Below are 17623 nucleotides of genomic sequence, written 5' to 3' on the forward strand. Positions count from 1 at the left end.
AAATTCATGCTGGGAAACTGAAGGAACCGGATTATCGATAGCTGGATTTTCGATTGTCAACTGTATGTTCTATGGTTATAGTCACCATGAGAGCAGCTCCTGCACAGTTACTGTACAGTAATAAAGCACTGTCACCTGAGGACAGGCAGTAAGTTACTGGTAAAATCAGCAGGTGGGAATGATGAAAAAAGCAGGAATAAAGAAAAGCAATGCAGCTAACACATCTAAGCACTGGAAAGCTGCAATAAATTACATTTTTGTTTTTGGGTTTTGATTTCATTTGTTTAACCTGTTCTTTCTGTCCAACATACAATGGAGGGTAATAATCGAATTTGTTTTCCGAACTTCACACACCCAATCTCTTAGCCATGGCATACAATGGAGTTTGTTTAAGGGTTCAGATCAGGAAATAAGTACAGAATGAAGCTGCAGGCAAAGGTCCAAGATTCACCTCTGTCCCTCCATAGACAGCAATGCCCTCTTGCACCCATTTCCTGATCCCCATGTGCATTTGATACAGCAAAGATAAGGGAATATAAATACCACACCTTCAATATGACCATAAAACAGATGTATCTAATTATAACTCCACATCATTACAATATTTCCCTGTTAGAAAAGGGGGGTTTGGCGCCATATTTCTGCCATTGGTGCCATCCAGCCTGTGTGGTCGTTCCGGCAGGAAGCGGCTCGCAGTCAGGGAACATGTGTCACAAATGTGTAAGCAGCATGGAGGCTTTGTGAACTGGTAAGCACAGGAGGGGGTGGCAGAATAGCCCACATAGAATTTGCAGAGGATTCTCACAGCGGATTCCGCTGACAATAAAAAGCTCCAGCCAGGAGTAAGGAAACCTACGCTTCACTGGCGCAAATTAGTAATACATCTTACAGTTCAATACAACACGTAGCAGGGGTGCCTGGACTTTTCAAAGATCCAACAAGCATCCGAAATATCTCAACTAAAAAAAAAACAGTTTTGAGAGACCTAAAGGCATTCTTTTTATTGGTTTTTACAAGTTTCCCTGTAACCTTCACAATGTACATGATGAGGTTTATTCTGCTTTTATTTTAAATTCCCCGTTATCAACATGTGATGACAATTTCCAATAAAAAATTTTCATTTTCACTGAAGTTTAGTCCCAGTAATGTCAACATTTGATTTTTGTGCTTCTCTATGCAATGCAGGTAGATCATGGTTGGTAAGAGCTCCCTATAAAGCATACTATATGGCTGCTCTATGAAATGGCTACAGATGGGGCTAAGCCACCATGGTTAAATGAAATTAAATTCAATGAATGAAAAGGACAGGGACAGTCAGGTTGGGAAGGAAAGGCCTAAATGATGCTGGGTGTTCTCCAGCCAGGAAATGAAATGGGGCTCTATCAGATTTTCTGCAGCACATGTACTCTTTTGATGCACATTATAAGCAGCTCACAGTGTGCTGTAAAATCAAAGCAGGAAATGTTAGCTCAGGAGAGTAGCCGGTACAACTGTGCAAGACTGCAGGAAAGGCTGGAGGTCAGATTGAAAGGTATAATAAGCAGCTAGGATGGTTTTCATTACTAAATATTGATTTTCTAGTATTTTTCCAGGCTTTATCCTCTGAGCTTTTATAAGAGTACAAGAGATATTTTGGCTGGCACAGGAAAATACAGGGACTATCATGAAGAAAGGACCATTAGGACTGGACCCAGGACTTGCAAACGAAGACCTGTCTCTGCTCATTGTCTGTCAAAATGAGAAAAGACAAACCAAAAAACCTGACGTATAAAGGAAACAAAATAATTTCAAAGGAAAAGCTTTCGGAGTAAATTACAGACAAGGTAATAGTGTTCTTGGTGAGACTGAGAAGGGTGATTCACCGGCTCCTGTGTTCAAAAGGCAACAGAAAAGAAAGATGGAAAATAGAAGTGAGGATTTAACCCATGGAATTCCAAGTGTTAACAGCTGAAAATATTCTTTTTAGACCTTTTTACCTTAGGGGAACCCTTTGAATAAATTGTTAGGTCTAGGGGAACCCCTGCTAAAACTAATTCATTGGGAAAAATTACTCCTATATTAGTTGTCAATGGAATTAATGCCACTTTTACTGTATTGGTTGGAATTCTATCTTTACATGAAAAAAGTTCTTTGTATACAACTGGCTTTGTCAAGTGACATTGGTCTGAGAACTGTGCAGGTGCCACCAATGATATAGTAAACTAACAACAGCTTAAGGAACCTCTAGCAAATTCTGGAGGTACCCCAGGGTTCCACAGAACCATTGTTGGAAATGGGGGGGTTTAGATCAAAAGAAGAATGTTTATTAAAAGTGCCTGCATGACTTGGTGGTAAAATTTAAAACTTGGGATAGGTAAAGATGTTTTACTGAATAACTAACAAGTCTCAGACAAGACGTGGAGAAGCAGGAAAAGGCTCAGAGTAGAGGACTACTGGAACATTCTACAATGTATGGGTTGAGATAAAACTGTGACCAAGAAGTCCCCTTGAACTAATTCAAAGTTGTGGTATCAGTTGCGCCCTTGCCTAACTCAATACCTGGGAAAATCCTAGTAATCTTGTGTCAGAGGAAGCCTATTGGGTGTTGTACCGTAATGTCAGCTTACAATGGGGCCAGGGTGCTTTGATGAAGTTCCTGGCCCTCCAGGTCTTTTGAGGTTGGGTATTAGTCTAAAGGGAATAGGACAGCTTGCCAGTCAAAAGAGAGGCTTACCTTGCAAATTCACCAAAGGGTGCACAAAGTTTTTAACAAGCTTTTAAAAAAGGGAAATACACTTATGGTTGGTGGCTGAAATTAAGCCGCATACACACGTGCAAATATAGTCTTTGGAAATGATCTTTCACGATCCTTTCCAATAACTAAGGACTGCATGATGAATGAATGAGTGCTGTACATATAGGACCATTCTGCTATATGGTGAGGGGATGGGGAGAGCGACGGAGCGACACCCTGCGCTCCCCCTCTTCCCTTGCATTAGGATCGTTCGTCGTCCATCGTCCAAACCACCGTCCTGGCGGATCCACAGATGATGAGCGCTGTACACAAGCCAGATTCTTGTCCGATATCGTCCCTGAGCCAATTATCGGGCGAGAACCATTGGACGTGTGTACGAAGCTTTAGAAATTGTACCAACAAACCTTTGTATAATGATTGCATATCTATGCAGATACTGAAATAGACAAGTAGCTCATTTGCTCTAAATTAGCTTTTAGTCAAGTTTTTGAATTCTATGTTCTAGGTCACTTTGACTAGGTCAGTTTGTTGTTATTTAAAGATCAGCTCTTTGACATTGACTTGTTGACCTTGGTAGGATGAACTAGGTCACTACTTCTAAAACTAGTCTGAATAAGCTATAGAAGGAACCTAACCTATTTCAGCTGATTGACCACTGCTTCTGCTGCAAGGAAACTTTAGTAAGAAATGCCACCAAGCAGAATTTGTGTTGCATATATTCATTTATTTTTGTGTGGCAGTGGTCTGTGTTAGTGGTATGATTTGGAATCTTTAAAAGTGGATATTGAGCCAAATTTAAGCCAGTTTTTCTAGACAGTCAACATCTGTTAGACCAATGTTTCACAACCAAGGTTCCATGGAACTCTAGGGTTCATATGAAGTTCCTAGGGGCATCTTGAGCCATGAACAATTTGAATCTCTTAGATTAGGTTAACCAACACCAATGATCTTATTGGCAATCTGTAAGCGTGGCAGCCTTCTCAATGGCCAGCAATGTAAGAGGCATTTTTTCCCAATAACCACAACACTAATGTACTATGAACTGTGAAAATAATAATTATAGTAGGGGTTCCTTGATGTCCTAAAAGGTATTTTAATGGGAACCCCCGTGTAAAAAGGTCAAGAAACACTGTGTCGGACTGTCACTGGCCAGGGTGTCAAGTATTCTAATCTGTTTTGTGGCAATGGAGTTTTCTATTTTCTTGTTCATATGTTCAGTACTTTTGTTGAATTGGTTGGGTTCAATGTGCCAGGATTCATTAATGGCTCATTTTTGTGTAAAGCTATGCCATATAATGAGGTTTGATTTATTCTTCTTTGTAGGAAGAGATTTCTTTGGAATTTCATTAGCTCTTAAAAAACAGTAAACATCCAATAAATCTCTTTGTAGATCTAGTTTATGGGCTGGCTCATTCATTAGTTATACAGGACATAAAATTCTGTCTCATATGCCTCTTAGTTGCATGGGCGATCTCATGAACAGTAATAGTTAACCAGACTTTTCCTTGAAGGGCCTCTACCATGGAGACATCAGGGTTCTATAGTCAGTACATTGTTTAACCTTGAAGTTCTGATATCTCTAGCTTAGACATGCAAGGGAGACAGCTCTCCTATTACACCAGGCTGACCATATCTGCATTTAAATTGCGCACTCTAGCTGGATGGTTTGACCTCTTCAAAATGTTTTCATTTTCCTATCCATGTGAAAGGAATAGCAGAATTTAGATGACTTTTTAACTGGGAAAGTTTAAAAGAACTCTGTAAATAACCTGACAATCTGCATGAGACGATGTGGACTTGACTGTCATGAAAGGGGATCAGATGAAACTTCAGTTGGCGCATACACTGACTGATATTAATGTGGATCTATAGTGATACAAATCCATAAAAGCAACTTTTATACAGAAGAGTATAAAGTGTCAGAGACATATCTCTTCCTTCACTGTGTTACCGTTACGAGCAACCCTAGGAAACCCTAAAATGCCTACAGCATGCAAATGCCAACTTTAGAAATGTTTCCCCTTTGCCTTCCAGCCCATTGATTGGTCACTCGGGCATCAAGCCTCACATTTTAAGTTACAGACTATTAGTTTTTCAACTTTTTAGGAAGTTAATACTTACAAAGCTTGTCTGCCTTGTAACATTATGGTGCCTGATGTTCCATAAAGGCATTATCTTATAGACTTTAAAAGATATTCACATAGCCATGAATGTGGCCAAGATTTACCAAAGGTAATGGCTTTTATTTTATTATTTTACGAATAAAGTCTTGTAAACAGATTTGGAGTTATTTGTGCAAATTACCTGCTTTATTCAGTTCATTTGAAAATGCTGGTTGCACAGGAAGTGTGGTAGTGGGAAATAAGTGGGGACAGGAAGAGAAGACACCACTATGAGGTATTAAACAAGAAAGAACACTGCACAGGTGAGACAGAGAGGAAGAAGATAAGAAGTGGTGTCTTAACTACTGGGCAGTAGGTCAAAAATCCATTCGTTGACCATACTATTGATGTTAGCTCTCACTTCTGTCATGTTGTCCCATGAACGTGGTCCTTCATGTCCATGCGGTTGGACAGCACTTATGCCCAAAAACAGGATTTGGACCTTCATTCTCTACATTACATTCTTCACTCATTTAACTAATTTAGTAAGTCATTCCCAATAAATGTATACTGCATGAATGGTTGCTTCATGCATGAATTTTGTATGTAATCAATATCAAAACTCTGCAGACTGTAAAGGACATTGCAGATAATTTAGCAGTTCCTCTTTCCACATTTTCACTCCCGAAATTCAGTCAGTGGGACATTCCAGAGCTGAGAAAGGATGTTATCTTCACCTCGGAAGGTTTTTGTTAGCTACTAATGCAATTATAATAGGCTCCTATTAATAATATGAGATAAGCCTGTCTACTGCCTTGCCTGGTGCCTGAAAATTCTCACATTTCACTTGGTTTTGCAAGTTTTGACCTCCTTGGTTGAACTAAATATGGAAAAAGAGTTTGAGATAGCTCTGACCCTTTGACCACCTCTTGCCCCAATGTCCTCCTCTTATCAGGTGGCAGCCCCATTAAAGCACATGACAAGCTGGCTAGTAGCAGGGATAGATAACAATGCACAGGTCCCTTTTCATATAATCTCCTTAATGGCCTTTCAGAAGAGCTCTGGTTGAGGATGGATTAGCTCCTCCAGTAGGTTGGTTTAAGTGGATTAATTGTAATGAATAATGTATAATGAGCAGTTCCTTTTCTTCTGTAACAGCTGAAGGTGAAAGTGTGCTATTTATGTGTTATCGTAAATGTCGGCCTTGCCATGCTTGACGGTGAACTGTATACGAGATGGAGGCAACCTTGTGGCAATTAACCCTCCTATGGAACAAAAATCTTTCAAACGAGGGGCTTTTATTTAGAAGATTAGCAAGGATCAAAATGTAAAGGGCAGCAGGCTACTCTTTGGGTATTTTAAAATATTTTTTTCTTACCAGTTTGTGGATGAAAAACCTATCAATTAAAAATTAATTTCACATAGGAAACCATTTCTAAAACAATGGAGTGCTTTTAACACAATAATCATATTTAAAATCAGAGTAATAATAAGCTTAGTAACTATAGTGTACTTTATTATTTTGGCAACAGTTAAAAATGCTTACAGTTCCCACTTGAAATACTAAAGTATAAGATGTACAAGCTCCAAGATCAAAAGGTTGCAGATGGCCATCTTCTAATTGACCATCTTCCAATAGAGCCAAATGTCTATTCTGGCAGGTTGGTGGTAGCCTTTACTGTTCTGGTCTTTGTGCAGTTATTGTGAGTCTAATAAAATTGTTTGTGTTGGGCAGTAGGTCACATTAAGAGGGATCCAGAGGGATCAAGCAATCCTGAGCGGCTTCCAGTGGCTGGGACTTTGCCAGCCGTTTGACCACTTCCACCACAGCACTGGTTCTTAAAGAGCCAGCATCTGCAGTGGGTGGCTGTGAGCAGTACTGAACCACTTTCTGCCACCCCTATTCATTTTCTATGAAGCTGCCATGGGTAGAAGCCTTGGGTACCGTCTCCCCTGAGGCAGTAGTTCACTTGGATAAGGAAGCAGTAAACACACTACAATCTAACTACCAGTCTGAAGATAGCCTAGCTGTGGCCCTATTGCCCAAACCTTTACTTTTTGGTACTTGTTGCTTGGTCCCAAATTTCTGAAGTTAGAGGTGAAAGCAATTATTTTTAAAGAGGCTATAATAGAAGTTAGTTCAATGGGGCGACTATCCCAATTAAAAATATCAGTAACTTGGCTACCGGCCCATAACCGTTCTTTGCCCATTAAATAAATCCATTTGTACATTTAAACATATTGTATTTATGTAATAGAAGTTATCTTTAGCAGCACCATGTAATGTGTCCCCAATCTCTGAAACCTCCTACAGCAAGTTTCTAGTCTTCATTCCTCCTTACAGTCTCTGACTATCTACTGTAGTATATCTGAATTCTCCAACAGTCTCACTTAGCTCTAAATACACCAATAATATGTGCAGCCCCTTGGTGAAGGCAAAGGTTGGAGTTGAGACCGTTTATGGTCTATGAATGCTGATATACTTTGATGTTACATTATTTACTGTTTTCTGCAGAAGGGATATTTTTTTACCTGTTGTGAGCCCATGAAAATGTAGGAATCCATGTCATTTATTATTATATATATCTCTGTGGAGAAGAGACAATGTTTCAATCTTTCAACAATATGTATTCTCCGTAATATGCTATATGATATTTTAATGCTTCTTACAAGATAAATGCAAATGATACCAAACATTCTTAGAGCCTCACCATGCATCTAAAAGGTATGGATGGCAGTCAAATAAAACACAAGTCATACATCTAACAATATCATCAACAAGGTATTGAATCCCCAACATCCCAGTCCTAAGGAACATAAGTTGATCATTATGGGTGAGCACATACTTAGCGCATAGCAGCTTCACATTCACTACAACAGAAGGCACAAAAAAGTTGCCAGAATGTTAAAATTAATTTAGGAGATTCTTTGATGTTGATACAGAGCGTCAAAGCTCATCATGTAGAGTGCTGTTGTTGAAGAACACTATATCACTGTTAACTTTGCCACTTCTGCTAATTTGTAATAAAAGTACTTTATGTTGGAAAACTACTTCAAAAACAAATGCTGCTCTTCAACAGATGCCGTCTTAAAGAGCACTGAGTATTCTATTGAAAACCCTCAAAGTTAAATCTAAATTTCCCAATGGCCTACTCAAAGGTCTTTACCATGGTAAACTTTCCTGATGATTGATACTTACATTATGGTAGTCCATCACCAAAGCCAAATTGAAGTCCCACCTCTTTTTGTTGGTCTTTATTGTCCATGAACACCATATGTTACGGTACTTGTATTGTAGGGGTAGAGGGGTGTGCTGACCGGGTCTGTTAGATTTTGCAGTGGACTGGGCAGTGTGGTCACACTTTGTTGCCAGATGGACTGCACATTCCAATTTAGACTCCCTGCATAACTACTATATCAAATACCCAGGGGTATGACATTGGGAAGGAATGCTGTTGGTACAATGAGACAATCCCACTAAACATATACGTATTTAACTGCAGTTGAGTTCTACGGAAGACCAACTTCCATGGACATTTAAAAAAGGTAAACCTATTAAAAACAAAGCACCAACAGCTGCACAACTCAATACAATAATTTAATTCTCATTTGCAAAATGTAGAATGGTACTTACATTTGGAATGATTGGTCCATGAAACACCTGTTCCGGAGTAACCCAGCCCAGAGCTGGACGCCAACGATCCCGAAAATGAAAAACACAAAGAAACACAAGAGAAGGACGTTGCCTAACATAGGCAGTGTATCTAACAGCAAAGTCACCAGTATTCTCATACCTGCAGAGGGAGAGAAACACCAAAAATCAGTCCAATGATTTCAAAGGAGATATCAGCTAATTAACAAGTTTTATTTTGCTTTGGATAGAGTGGGGTACTTTTAAGGACTTTTATTGACCTCTGTAACCAAGTAGTGATGTCAAAAAGCTGTTCCTTCTTCACAAAGCACATTATTTGACAGGAGAACTTACCATAGCAAGTACCTATGGGAGAAATGGGGTGGGATGATTATAGAGCATATGGGGAACTACCAAAAAAGGAGACCACATGATTCCACATTAAAGAATGGTTCCTTCATTGGAAATCAGGTAAATACATTACAGGTACCAGAAAAGGTGTTAAATGACTTTCTGCCTATTTTCTTTTTTTTTTAATTAGCCTTAGTCTGAAAAGCTTGTCCCCTGCCAACAGCTACAGAGACAGTCCATTGCTCTCTAGGGGAAGACATGCAGAAGTCTATTAAGGGGGCACATTTTTTGTCTGTTGCAGAGAGACCACTGTTTTCCCACATTGAGCAAATATTCCAATCCACAGCATGTTGGCAGAGGACAGGCTTTTCCATTTAGGATGTGGCTGCTCTTCAAAGAAAATCGCCTTTTTGCTTTTATGCACCTAGAATGTATTAAGCCTGGGTGTCAAGTTTAATAAAATTGATTTATTAAAGTAGTGTTATTTACACTTCCTCTTAAAACATTGCTATCAATGGCACACATGACTAGATATCTAAACCAGGAAAAAAGATTGTACTAATAAAACTAATTTTGGTTATTGAAAATTTCATTCCACTGGTAAAGCACTATCGCTAGGTTCAGCCGTGCCTTAACATCTGCAAACAAGGGTAAATCTCAGTGCTCGGATGTGCCCGGCTTCATAAGTACCTTCCTCTCTGAGTGGAGAATACAGAAAATGATTATCCCTGGAGTTGTGCACCATGACAACCAAGCCCCGTAATAATGAATGAATTGTCAGTAATCTCAGCCCAGAATTAACATTACATGAGCTGTGCTAAGCCTGAACACCCACACACGTGTACGCCAGGCCAAAATACCTTCCATTAACCAACCATCAAAATTAATGTCTGAGATTACATAACCAGGGAAAAGACTAAGCGGTCACTGCCTATAAATAAACAAAAGGTTGATTACTAAAACTGTGTGCAGGAGTTAGGTTATATACTGTAAATGTAAACTGAGGGCTGGTTTCTATATTCAATATATTAAGTGGTTCTGGTAGCAATTAATATCTTCTTTCTTTATCTATTTCATATTCCATGCTAAATGATGGGTTGATGTAAAAAATGAGTGCCTGAACCAGAACACATGTGCAGATTAGGAGTAGTAACTTCCCTACCTGCATACTTGTCTTGACAGTGGTGGTCTCCAGACAAAAAACCCCACTCCAAAAAACACTACAGCCTAAAGCTTATATTCCATTTACATTTGTTATAAAGTAAAAGCTTCAAATACTTACCTGAATCTTTGGTTATGAGACATGCCAATCTTGAGTTTTCGGGACTGCAGAATGGAAGAGTCCTATTGTGGTGCCTATGTTGCTCTTGGGTGATGTGGACACTTACTAATGTCTTTCCATTATTGAGGTCCTGAAAGCTCTTGAAGGTTCCAGTGGTGATGATATCCAAAGATGAGGCACCAACAAGACCAGTTAGTGACAAACCTAGGCATGAACAATGAGTGGCCAGTCATCACACAGGGAAGAGATGCCAGAAAGACCAGTTGGTGGCAAACCTAGGCATCAACAATGAGTGGCCAGTCATCACACCGGGAAGAGACGCCAGAAAGACCAGTTGGTGGCAAACCTAGGCATTAACAATGAATGGCCAGTCATCACACCGGGAAGAGATGCCAGAAAGGCCAGTTGGTGGCAAACCTAGGCATCAACAAAGGGTTGCTGGTCATTACTTTGGGAAGATATGCCAAAAAGACCAGTTGGTGGCAAACATAGGCACCAACAATGGCTTGGTGGTCTTCACTCTGGGAAGAGCAGCTGCATTTGATCATGTGATGGAACTCTTCATTAACTAGTTGAAAGGAATTTTTTAGGGTTGGGAGGGGTGTGTGTTGGGGGTGGCCTAGTGGTTGGCTGGCTGGGCATCAGATTTTGCCCAGAGATGAACTACTCATTTTGGTTGGGATTAGCTGGTTGGTCATCAGATTTTTCCTAGAGATGAATTGCTTATTTCAGTAAAATACCTGTGGGATTGTTGGCCATAGTTATGAATCACATTCACATTCACTACCACATGTTTTTGAGCGCAGTTTCTGTCCCATGATGATTTCCAGACCTAGATCTCAGTAACATTTCCTGTATTTAAAAGTAAATATCACACTTTCAGGGCTCAATCTGATGCAATTCTAATATACATCCCCCTGAGAGATAGTCTATTGAAAAATAGGGGCTTGAATGTAGTGGTAATTCACTTTGCAAAGAATATGTAGAGAGAATTGTAAAAGACAAGATGGCCCATAATTGGATGGCCTTCATCCTATTCACTAAACTAAGTGAAATTTTGCACTTTGAGAATTCACTTTGCTTAGCGAACAACCTCTTCTAATAAACCAATCCCAATGTCTGCACTAGCTTCAATCTCCAGCTAGGGGCTGTGGAGCAACCCAAGAATCTCAATCATTTAACCCTTGGAGGGCACCACTGGAGTAAAAATGCATTTCTCCATATAAGTAACTGGTGTCTCACATTACAATCAGAGGGCAGGTGACCACTATTGTCTATCCCATCCCAATGTCTGCACTAGCTTCAGACTCCAGCTAGGGGCTGTGGAGCAACCCAAGAACCTCAATCATTTAACCCCTGGAGGGCGCCACTGGAGTAAAATACATTTCTCCATATAAGTGGCTGGTGTCTCACATTACAAGCAGGGAGTTGTATAACAGAACACGGTAAAGGGACAAAGTGACACTTAACAATGTCAGGGCTTTCACAACCTCTGCGTGTCAGCAAATTAGCTTTATATTATGTCTCGCTGAGCTGTTACAAAGTCATGTTTTGAGAAGGATAACATAGAAGGCATTCTCTCCTAGGTAAAGGGTAGTGTCACCTTGGGGGGAACATAGGCATAATCAATTAAAATTGATATATATATATATATATATATATATATTGCTTATTTCTGTTCTGATGAAGGGTTTTATAGCTGTGTGAAGTGGAACTTACTGTCAGCTGACTGATGGTTTACAGATGTGCTATTACTATATGTGGATCTGTTACCTAAGTCCCCGGAGTCTTGGTATAGCATTTTTCTATTTGTGTTCAGTGGACAAATCATTGCTGAGCTAAAAAGATGAGTGGGTGGTTTGCTGCACTCATTGACAAGCTTCACATTGACCTTGAAAAAACTTTAAAACTAACAGATAGCAATTTTAATCTAAGCTTGCACTAAATTATATGCCGTTGACATTTTTTTTATTCAGGAGCGGCACTTTATTAAGACCTAGGTGCAGAGCCCCCATCAGGACGGGACAGGGTACTCCTGTACTGGGCCCCAATCATAAGAGTTTGACTTTTGCAATGCTGGTGACTCAATTTTACCTAGTAGAAATATCTGATGGCGTTCCTGCCTAGATGTAAAAAAAAAACACATCAGCTTTGCATATATGCCATATATATATTTGTTTTGCTTTTAATGGCTGGGTCCCACTTCCTATTCCAGTAATAGTGGTCACCAGGACGGAAAGAAGGGACAAGTCCCTCAAATGTGGACAAAGACAAAGATTCTGATAACCAGGCAGAGGGTTTAAAAATACCAGAACCAGTGGGTATCTACTGGTGAAGTTCCTGTCCTTAATTCCATGGTATGCACACCTACTATGCCCGTTATGAGGTTCTCACTGTCTCTGTTGGGATTTTATGGATTTGGAGAAAGTAACACTAATTAACTGGACCAACAAATGTTGTAGGACACCTTGAACTTCCAGGTGAACTGGACCTGAGTCTGGAATTATTGCATGGAGATCTCACTGCTTCAGCATCCAAGACTTTTCGGAAGTCAAGAGTTGGCTTTGCTCACCAGATTTTTCTAAAATATATCTAAATATATTGTCTCTGTCTTCTATAATATCACTTTTGGATAGGCTGACCACTTATGTTGATGACATTCATATAGATTTCTAATTGGTTTGAGACATGGCTACCCTTTATCGACAAGTCAACTTTTATAACAGGTGTTCCGATTGTTTTTCAAACCAAGGCTATCCCATGCATCTATCATGGACCTCCACACCTACAGTAGTGCCATTTCCTGTAATTAAGCCCTTTCCTTCCTACAAGATAATTAAATATTAAATTTTGCCAGGAGTGCAAAAAACCCTGAGCATCTGGATATTATTAAGCTGCTGCCCCTGCAGATGACTTACGCAGGCCAAAGCCGTTGCTCGTATATGACACGCGAGCCTCCTTCAGGAGCCTACAACCTCGCCAACCTTCTGGACTCCGACTTTTATTAACCCAGGGAATAGCTGTCTTATTGCATGGAACTTAATTATACTTCTAATGACATTGATTAACTCGGCAGAGAATGACCTCCGCGTGGTCCCGGGGCTTCCACTAGCTGATTTATTGCTAAACATTCTTGTGACCTTACACAAATGTGTCTTTATTTCCTTCACCGCAAAAGATTGCTTTTCCAGGCTGTGGTGGGCCTGTGGGAATGATCAACTCTTCCTCCTCACCTTTCATAGATAGCTGATACTAGTACAATTTGCAGGGTAAAGATGTCATTTACAGGCCTAAAGTATTTGTATTAAATGTCTTCGAAAATTTAAAGGGGGAAACCAGGCATGTAGTTAAAGATGAACTCTGGACTAAATCTGGATGAGTTGCACAGCAGAAAACCAATAAAAGTTTTACCTGGCATGGGTATTGCAATTTTATTCATTCCAGGATCAACTCTGTGTCATAGGTAAATATATAGTGCATTTAAACCGTAGATCCTTAAAAAAACTGCATACATGCAATGGGTCCCTTGATAATATTTGCTGATGTGCTCACCAAGAGCTTGACCTATCTCTTTTTAGGTTAGCAAAACACTGTGCCAAGCACTCTCTGACTTTGGAGGTGAAAGACTATATCAGGCTAAATGGCTCAGTACATATAATATAACAGGTCATAAAGGAGCTTTAAAACCAATTCCCACTGACCTCTATAGCTAAGTGCAGGCATTGTGGAACAATTAATCTTCAAAATCCACTTCAGAATAGACCATATTTCTTCAAGCACATCTCTCAGCAGCTCAACTCCCTGTGCTTCTACTTTCAACAGCTTATCTTATCCTGCTTTTCACTCCTATTTGTGACTTAACATTGTATCCTGAACCCTACTTTGATCAGTGACTCAGGGTTTCACCTTACTCTCATGAACACCTTCCAGAACACCTGCTCAGCGTTCTGATAAAAAAAGCTGGAAGATTGCTAGGATGCTGCTTGGAGGAGGACACTGGGGAAGATGAGCTGTTGAGTCACGGCATACTTGTATAAAACTTTAGTGCTTTGCTTGATGATGAATTTCTCCACAGTGTTGGCAACTAAAAAGGTCAGTAAATGTTTTTTAAAGCTTATGTAATGGAGGACCTGAATGTGACTCAACATCCATTGTGAAAACAAAACTGATATATAAGAACAAGCTATCTCCAGCAATGAAGAAACTGTTGGTAGTCTGTGCATTGACTTATACAAGCTATAAAAAATAAGACCAATACTCACTTGGGACTCTATTAATGGCTCTTAGCGGCCTTAAAACTCGTACAGTGCGGATGGCAGACAGGCTGACGTTATGTCCATCCAGAGAATACTCCATCATCCTAGAAAAAAAAAATGGAAAGGTAAGTCATGTGAACAGAGTTGAACACAAAAATATTTTTAAAAAAGTTTTTTTTAATTGCTGTCTGTACTTTAGAACAGAAAGTGAGGAAAAACTTCAACGGAGTTACACACAGAAAAAGACAGACTATAACTTTTCCCTCTCTATCATATTTGAATCTGGCTGTAATCAGGTCATATCAATTCATTTTCACATCTGTATATATAAAAGTTATATCAAAAAGACTTTTGTTTTCTTAGAACAAATGTGATTCCTATATAAGCACAAACAAATAAAACAATTGAAGTTTTGGTGCAATTAGCTTACTTCCTCTCTTCATTCACTATTTACAGTCATTGTACAGTGCTTTGGAATAGGTTGGCGCTGGGACAAGAATAGCCCTAAGTAAATATTGCCTGCTTCATTCTTGTCTAAGATAATGAGCGGTATTATTTTTTCAGCATATATCAAAGTGTGGATTGGATTGATTTTTCCATCCTCGTTCTATATATCTTCACAATCAAGCTATTGTGGTTATTTTCGGCCTCGCTGCATTCTCATTGGATGTCGCAAATGATTGCTATTCATCTTGTTCTTATGACGATGTTGTGGTGGTGGTGGTGGTGGGGGGGGTTGTTTAATTTTTACTTGCCCTCATTTAGGAATCAGGTATGCAAATTTAGAAAGATGTGATGAATACTCATGATGAAGTCTAAAGCTGTGACCGTATTGCTTGCACTTAGCCTCCGGAGGATAACATGAGTTGTCGGGGCAGTAGATTTTTACCTTCACCCCAATTCCTTACTGCATTCTAGTGTCTTCCTTTTAAAGGTGCCCAAGCAGTACCCTTGTTATATATTGTCCTACTGGAAAATAGCATTGCACTGCTTGTACCTAGGCACTTCTAATATAGCTATATATCTGTAATGTGAGGTCATCTACAACACTGCTACCTCTGTCTTAATGATATAGGAGATTTGGATTGAGATTTAGTCACTGCTGTGCCGCTCAATGTCCTGCTTGCTGGAAGAGAAGCTGTACCTGAGGACCTGCAGTGCAAGGACATACCTGCTTCTGCTTCATCCTGTGTATATGTTCTTCCTCCACCTGTCCTACTACTTTATTATTCCATCATCAGCCATTAGGGGGCAGCTTTGACATTTGGAACTAAAGCCCTGCCTCTACTAATATGGCCTCTTCCATAAAAGACACAGGACAGAGCAAAGCATAATAAATCTGTAATGGGGAAAAGATCTGCTGATGGAAGTCAATAGTGGTCTTCTGCCCTCTGATTGACTTTTTGGGCACAGCTTCAGAACTTCAGGTCTTCTTTAAGATGGGGTAGCTCCCAGTCACTAGAGCCAGCCTTGACATTTGGTGGCCACTTTCATACAAAGACAAGCATAGTAAGTAATGGGTTAGGTAGTGGTGGGGGTCAGCTGAATAAGGCGAACAGGTAAGACTGGTATTTTGCCCTCTGCTTGTGTTTTTGGCCCAACAAGGCCAAAGTTCTGCATCTACCAACATGGCTACCTCCATACAAAGACATTGTGCAGAGCAAGTCAGTAAAAGCTTGGAGGGGATCAGCTGATTTGAATCAGTCGGCACCTCTTGGTCTCTGCTTTCATTTTGGGGCACAGCTTTTAGTGTTCAGGTCTTCTTTTAGCACCTAAAAGATCATCGGCCATTAGGGGTCAGCTTTGACAGGTGGAAGCAAAGCCCTGCCTTTACCAATATATCCAATTCCATACAAAGACACTGTGCAGAGTAAAGCATTTTAGGTCAGTAATGGGCAAAAAGATCAGCTGGAGGATGTCAGTAGATAATATTGCTCTTTTTCTCTCTGCTTAAATTTTTTGGGGACAGCTTCAACACATCGGGTCTTCTTTGAGTGGCTTTTTAGAGCAAGGTAGACTTTTGTACATAAAAACTCTATGGGCTTCTGTGATCTATTTTCATGCCTTCCAAAAACTACATCCAAAAGCCTATAGAAGAAATAAGTAAAAAAGTTTTTATTTTAAAGAAAAGTTTTGCCTAGAGTTCTACATAACAATACTTGGGCACAGAAGTCCAAGTAGTGACAACCTTCGAGTGCTGAGAAATTTGGACTTGTCTTGCCGTCTATGCTCTCACATCTCCGTGTTCAGCAGAATCAGCTCACTGCCAAACAGTAGCATAGCATTCATGTATCTTCTGCGGGCAGCTCCTGGGCCTATCCCGCTAATAGGCACGTTACTTCCAAGTCCACTTATGGCAGAAAACAAGCCACTTATTATGTTGACGTTCATGCTGTTAAAAACCTCAATTACTCCACAATGTGCTGGGCAAGTCGCCTGGGCACTTGTTAATTAGAGGCTCTCTCTTGGCAGCGTGGTGTCACAAAGATGCTTTCTGAACAGTCAGAGTAAACTTGTCAAGGCTGCAAAGCTTGTGGTCAATCAGAGCTGGAAGCTCCATGATATGGAAGCAGAAGTGATGAGGGATTGTGGGGGATAATGCAGAGGCAGCGGCCATGATGGTTCAACAGATTTATCCTTGAAGATCGGTGATTAGAGGGCATCAGGTCTATACTTTCTATACCAGATCTATAATGGCTTTGTAATGGTCTCAAGCAACTGGATTGTAAAGCCACAAGGGTGATGCCACTTTCTTTTTAGGAAAACAGTGTCACCTTCCTTTCCCTAGCCTGTTGATTGGGAAACATACAAGCGGAAATGCACTTGCAGCTTAGGTGCATGTAGAAGAGCCTAATTGGCTTCTAGTTCTGCACCTCCTTCGTCCAATCTGAGCTATACAGAATACATAGGAGGCACACTGAAAATGCAGATGGTTATGTTAGCTTTATGTGAAATTAAATACAATATTTTTTTAAGTAAAACTTAGTAGAGGTTAATTTTTGGGATATGCATCTACCTTGATGGCATTCAGCTACAATCAATTAAATAAAGCCTATTTATGTATTTATATATAATACTGCAATATTCACCTTTATTCTGTGGTGGTCCCCTGCAGTACCACAATTCTTTCACTAGATGTCCCCAGTCTTTGCAATAAAAGGAAGGCCACTGTCATTCTAAACCTTTTTTTGAGCCTAGGCTGTCATAGACCGCCCCTTGCATGTCAAAGAGAAGCAGCCACATGATAAGCTTATCCTGTTTTTCATC

At 40.0% G+C, this 17623-nt stretch overlaps 1 protein-coding gene across 3 annotated transcripts in view; it reads right to left on the reverse strand.

Moving 5' to 3' along the window:
- The window catches only part of CACNA1H (calcium voltage-gated channel subunit alpha1 H), a 309639-nt gene that overhangs the window by 114398 nt on the left and 177618 nt on the right, over positions 1 to 17623 (reverse strand). For all 3 annotated transcript variants that reach the window (XM_072417469.1, XM_072417470.1, XM_072417467.1), the window contains exons 5-6: positions 14363 to 14460; positions 8471 to 8630 (exon numbers count right to left, since the gene is read on the reverse strand). In XM_072417469.1, the coding sequence (XP_072273570.1) occupies positions 8471 to 8630; positions 14363 to 14460 (258 nt within the window). The remainder of the gene's footprint in view (positions 1 to 8470; positions 8631 to 14362; positions 14461 to 17623) is intronic.

The sequence above is a fragment of the Pyxicephalus adspersus genome, chromosome 7 (genome assembly GCF_032062135.1).
Source record: "Pyxicephalus adspersus chromosome 7, UCB_Pads_2.0, whole genome shotgun sequence".
In the NCBI taxonomy this organism is placed as follows: Eukaryota; Metazoa; Chordata; class Amphibia; order Anura; family Pyxicephalidae; genus Pyxicephalus; species Pyxicephalus adspersus.